This window comes from Nipponia nippon, unplaced genomic scaffold, assembly GCF_047370975.1.
Source record: "Nipponia nippon isolate SJK-2023a ecotype South Korea unplaced genomic scaffold, ASM4737097v1 scaffold_9, whole genome shotgun sequence".
In the NCBI taxonomy this organism is placed as follows: Eukaryota; Metazoa; Chordata; class Aves; order Pelecaniformes; family Threskiornithidae; genus Nipponia; species Nipponia nippon.
Genome location: NW_028262413.1, coordinates 34,100,812 through 34,106,811, shown reverse-complemented (window position 1 = coordinate 34,106,811; position 6,000 = coordinate 34,100,812). Strand labels below are relative to the sequence as shown.

General features: G+C 34.0%; 1 protein-coding gene across 16 annotated transcripts in view; it reads right to left on the bottom strand.

Annotated features, from left to right (window-relative positions):
* Positions 1 to 750: 750 nt before the first annotated feature.
* The window catches only part of ZNF280D (zinc finger protein 280D), an 88,023-nt gene continuing 82,773 nt past the window's right edge, over positions 751 to 6,000 (bottom strand). For 14 of the 16 annotated variants that reach the window (XM_087745102.1, XM_087745110.1, XM_087745113.1 and 11 more), the window contains one exon: positions 751 to 2,587. In XM_087745102.1, the coding sequence (XP_087601228.1) occupies positions 1,951 to 2,587 (637 nt within the window). In that variant the 3' untranslated portion in view covers positions 751 to 1,950. The remainder of the gene's footprint in view (positions 2,588 to 6,000) is intronic. The other 2 variants (XR_015701600.1, XM_087745118.1) reach the window with 1 other exon arrangement.

Below are 6,000 nucleotides of genomic sequence, written 5' to 3'. Positions count from 1 at the left end.
TGTGATGCTGTATTTTATAATCTTCCACATGTGCATGCATGAAGACATCAGACTGGTTAATCATACCTTGAGTTAACGATTTCACTAAAACCTTTAAAGAACAAAAGAATACTGCAACTTATTGCTCTCAGCTTTTTCATGTGTCTTGTTATTTGAAGTTCTTAAAGTGGCAGATCTTGAAGAGCTGTGATTATGTAAACTGTTCCACTTTTCATTTAAAAGTCTTCTAAACCTGCATAGATGAAAATTAAGATGCAATTCAAAATTTAAGTCATATAACTCTTTGGAGTTTGAAGCAATTTTTGAGACATTGAGATTGATGTGGTTTCTTAAGAGGCTCCAGCAATAAGCTGGATGATCTCTAAATTTTAATACTGTTGCTGATTAGATTCATTTAGCAGCTGAGCCCAGTTAACCTAGGAGGACAGAGTAGACTTCAGTTGCATGCTGATGGCCCAGAAAAATATCTCTATATAATCTGGAAAAGTTAGCACATCTTACCACAATACACAGCTACAAAAATATGTTTATGCATAGGCACTTGCTCATTTAATTCTAAAAAAGAAAACCCAAAACAAAACAACAAAAAAACCCCAACCCCAACCAAACAAAACTCCCCACATAAGTCTCAAACTCCCAATTTTAAAATGAAATAGTTTTGGGGAACTGTCACTAAATCTTTTAAAATAAATGTGAAAAGACTATGCCCAAAGTTTCAAGCTGAGCATAAAATTATGCACAAAGACAAAATTTTGTTGCAAATATTTACTCAAAAAGTAATAATTTACAGCAGTGCTTTAACAGCTGTTCAAAACATTTAACATTCATTAGAAACAAAACTGTAAGTCAAAAGCACATTCTGAATGTTTTGGAGCAATGAGTTCATAAGAGCAAGCTACCATTAATCATATGCATTCCTACATCTAGCTGCTAACTAGAAGACCAAAAAAAAACCAAACAAAAAAAAACCAAACCAAAGCCAGCAGCCATCTTTCTGTACACAATTTAGACTACAAAAAGTCCTGAAATTGAACTTTACAATTCTACTTTATATGCCCTTGTGTCCTTTTTGTAACAGTTAGCCAGTAGCAGCTGCAAAATGGCAGAATGCATGCCAGTCGGTGTTTCCAGTTTGGGGTTTTCCTTCTTTTTGCTTAAAACAGTTTTTACATTAAACCATACTTTGGTGTGACTTACAGACCATTCCTATGGGTCTACAGCTAAGAATAATTAAAACAATGGTAAAAGCCTAACAGCTACAGTACTTTCAGCAGTATGTTCTACTTTGTACAATTATGTTCGGTATTTCTGCACAGCCTGCACACTGAAAACCCCACAAATATATATTTTTATTGTAATAATTCCACTTTCACTGAAAGTTTATTAAGGTAAGCTTACAGCCTGGCAGGATTACACCTGTACAGAGGTGCATAGATTCATATAATTCTGTTTACATGCTTTTACAGACAGGAATGTGACACCAAGTCCAAAGGGTTATGTTTACCCAAATTATCAGCAGACCAATAACCATCATTACAAGTGTGCTCCATTTCAGCATCAGAAGTGAATTCATACTAAACTCCACTCTTTAATGATATTCACACTGAAGGATTTAGAAAAATATTTTCTTGGCAAACAAATCATCTTATCCAGGGCTAGTTAACTATAAAAATTAGAATTTATTCCTCCTTTCAAATGTCAATCTAATAAGGTACATCACATCCAAGAGACAGGAAGATATATTTGAAAGCGTTACCTTTCATAAATTTAGTTGTACATACACATACATGCTATCTTCATATGCAAAACTTCCATTTAGTGTCTCTTCTCTCCTCCCTCTCTGCTCCCCCTTTTTTATTTTTAATAATTAGCATCAATGAGCACACTCATCAGGAATGGTCCATGGTGTTCTTACCATTGTTTATAACAAACAATAAAATTAACATAATTTCAGCTTGCTTCATTTTCATCTGTCTTGTTTACAGTTGTTTCCATTCTGTTGGGACTGCTTTCTTTAGAAGTCTCATCTGTTTGTTCAGAGAGTTGTCCAGCTTTCTTTGATGAAGGTGCAACGTTACCTTTTTGAAGAATTTCAGTAGCTTCATGCTCTAGTACCTCTGATGGAGTCAAAGGCTCCAAATGAATACTGCCTTGTTCACTAATGTCTGAACTAACGGATTCAGGTTCATCTCTTTTTCTCAAGAACTGCTCAAAACTAACATCTTCACCCAATGTTAGTTTTAAGTCCCTTGCGTTCATTGCTGAAAGTGTAGTTTCATCCAAGCTACGTACTTTAGTCTGCTCATTCAAGATAACATTATCTGAACTTTGGCAAGTTTTCAATTCACTTTCATCATGAATACATTTTTGTTTCTCATCCACTAATTGTTTGTTATTATCTGAATCACAACACGCTCCTTTCTCATGCAAAGAATTCTTTGAGCTGTTGTCAGGGAGTTCCAAACTAGGAACATTTTCTGTATTTGAGAATGATGAGTTTTCTTCATTCTTTTCAACTGATGCAACTTTTTTAGTTTGATTTCTATTGCATTCTTTTGTTTCGTCTGAAGAGTCACGCTCTTGTTTGCTGAAAAAAACCAAAACAAGTTATTTTTATAAAAAATGAAATAAAGCAACACATGGCCGTACTCTGCAAAGTGACACTGAGAAAGTGGTATTGTAGATTTCCTATTTGGTATTTCTCCCAAATTTTCATAGCAAGATGGGCTGAATTTAATTAATGGCTGCATTTTTCTTACGTATTTACAAACTCAGCTTTATATTTAGTAGTCAATTAGTACTCTAGTTCTTGCATTTCATCTCCAGAAAGGAAGGTTAAGTCATCCCCTTTGTGTGACACATGGAATTTTCCAAAATACAATGTTAAGTTCCACTACCTGCACAGCCTCTTCAACACAGATGCAGATACAACAACTTGGAAACTTTTGTTGATGATGTGCAAGAAAAAAGAAGCCGGTTTGTACCTTTATACTGTCAAATTGACTCTACAATACTAATGAGAGTAAAGCGAGAAAAAAAGCTAACCGTTGGAAACCTAAATTAACTTAAATCTAAGGTTTAGTTGAGCAACTACAAATTTGGATTCACTGAAAAAATTAACCTGTGAAGTAGCATTTTCAGTCACTTTTCAGAGTAAAACTATGTTTATAAAAAGAAAATACAGATCAGTACTTAATTATGCAAGTAAAAATGAGAATTTTACTGTATAATCTAAAACACAGCATACAAACTTTGTAGACAAACTGATTGTTTAAACCTTGTATTATTTCAATAAAGCCACATACATGCAGTACTTTAGGGTAACTGGGGAAAGAAAAAAAAAAAAATCAGAAAGACGGAACTGTATACTTCAAATGCCATCTGTACCCACAAAAATACAAAATAGTCTGGTCATACTGGTAGATGCAATTTGCTCATATGTTCGTATTCCAACAATCAAATTCTAAATACTAGTTTCTAATATTTCTCTTAGTTTGTTATAGGAACACCAGCTTCTTCCATCCTTTCAATGATGGAACTCAATTTTTACTGTAAAGATTTAAATTTAGTAAAAGTTTAATATAACTTCTAACCCATTCAAAATTTTTCAGAGTGAGAAGTAGCTCAAATTACCTAAAATGATGATGGTGACAGACAAAATAAAGCAGGGGGGGAAGATGGAGGAACAACAGTTGGTCTGATTTCAGATATAAATTCTATATATGAAGTGAAATTAGGAGCAAATAAGTCTCCCAAATTAACTTCTAAAATTTAAAACTTAAATTGAAAATAGTGTCTGAACAGTGACAAGCAGACAAAATTGTGACAGATATAGTATCACCAAATATCTTATTAATCAAAATGCATTTGTACTTTATTTCTTCACATAGTTTTAAAAATGGTTTGAAATAATTTTTGGCTAAAACCACTTTTAACATTACCCAAGCAACAGATAGTTACAGGACTCTTAAAAGGAATAACTGATTTCCTACTACTATACCTTTATGATGTATTTTCAAGCTGAAAGTCTAGACACGTAGCTCTACTGATCCACTAATTTAAAACAATTCATGTGATTCGCTTATATACTAGATGATATTGAGTTCTACAGAAAATGGTTATTCTGGAAGAGGTGCTACATACTACAAACATTCAGAAATCTGTTTTCAAGTTTTACTTTCACTTAAATAAACTAATCCAAGAATATTCCCTTTCCTACTTCAAATTTAAGTCAGAGGAATATTTGAGTAGGGTAAGAGACTGCTGAGATATCCTTGAGTGGTGAAATCTTACCAGTCACTGAGGTAGTCATAAGAATCTTTTCAACCTGTTACACCAATTTTTCATTCATAATAAGGAATTAAAAGATAGGCCAACCTCTTTACGAAATTACAACCTGTATTTGCCACTTGTGTCAAACAAAGTTTCTTTTTATTTATTGGACTATCTAAACCAGTAAATGACACTCATACAAACCAATTTTCTATCCAAGTTCTCCTTTTTCTCAAACTTGTAGAAAAAAGGGGAAAAAGGGTAACATTTGAGGGAAGACTCAAGACTAAGTTCCAGCACAAAAGCCAACACTCACAACCATCCATCAGCTGTGGCTGACATAACTGCTCCTGCCATAACTGTTCCTAATTGCCTCATCTATTCCAGAGAAACACTTAAGCTATGCAGAGCCATATAAATGCTAGTAAACATTTAGGATTGTTTTCATATGAAAATCCAGTCAACTCTATGAAACAGTGCATATACATAACCTTCAGCACCTACTTTTCAACAAGCAGCTTAAGGGTGAGGTGTAGTTGCAGAGTTAACAAGCACAGTATTATGCTTTATGTCGGAAGTTTTGAACACAGATATGCAAAAAAAAAAAGGGGGTTAAATAAAGGGATGACTAATGCCTCATTAGCACACACAGAACAGTGTTTCCACACTAGAAATCCCAAATGGATTAGATATATGTACATACACACACACAAGATTCATACCGAGAAACTCTTCAAAGGACAAATCTGCCCTTAATATATATAAGGAATCCATTACAATCTCCCTCACCTTCTAGTAACCAAAATCCTAGCTTCATCCAAACCCAGCCTCTCATTCTCACTCATTTTTTGCAAAACACAGGAAGGGAGGGAAGTGGGGAGTAAGAAAAGAAAAAAAAATATATATTTCTCATGCAGAAACATTCTGTCTCTCATCAGCATACCTTCCCATAAGTCATTTATACCAATAAAACAGTATAAAAATAAAATTGAACAAGTTTTTGCACAACAATCACCATCACAAAAACAATTATCCACAGAGCAGTGACCTTTTAGATCACTAAGCACAACAGTAAGTTCATTTAGATAGAACAGTTCTCCAATGAAATAATTTACCTCTGCTGAGAGCTGCAGATGAATAAACAAAACCTAGCAACTGTGAAGCACTAAAATCCCACAATAAAAAGAAAAATTATATAGGATTTAAAGATATCATTCTGTTAGTAAAGTCAGTAGCTGAAAAAGAATAGCCTTCCATCCAATATTAGGAATGAAACGTACTCTTACTACTCTATGTGCAAACAATACTGGTTACAGTGTAAGAAAACTAAAAATTCGGGCATCAAAAAGACTGGAAAATGCAAGAATGATAATAACTTATATAGAAAGGAGGATTTCAGTGAACAGTTGGAATGTAAAATCTGACTTCTGTTTAATAAAAACAATGAACCCATCTTCTAAAGCATGATACAAACCGTGGTTAGACTGTCAGATATAGGCTGTACTAATGAACTAGCTGCCATATTGTCTATATGAAGACAGCTTCTAGAATAAGACTACTTCACGGGAGTAGCATAAGACACAATTTTGAATCCAAGAGATGAGTCTACCAGGTGCAAACATACACCCATCCCAAACTACAGAAGCCTAGAAATTAAAGGGATTTTTCCGCTTTTTCTCATTGTATAGAAAAAGTAAGATTTGGGTGCCAAGTAAGGCTGAGGGATGC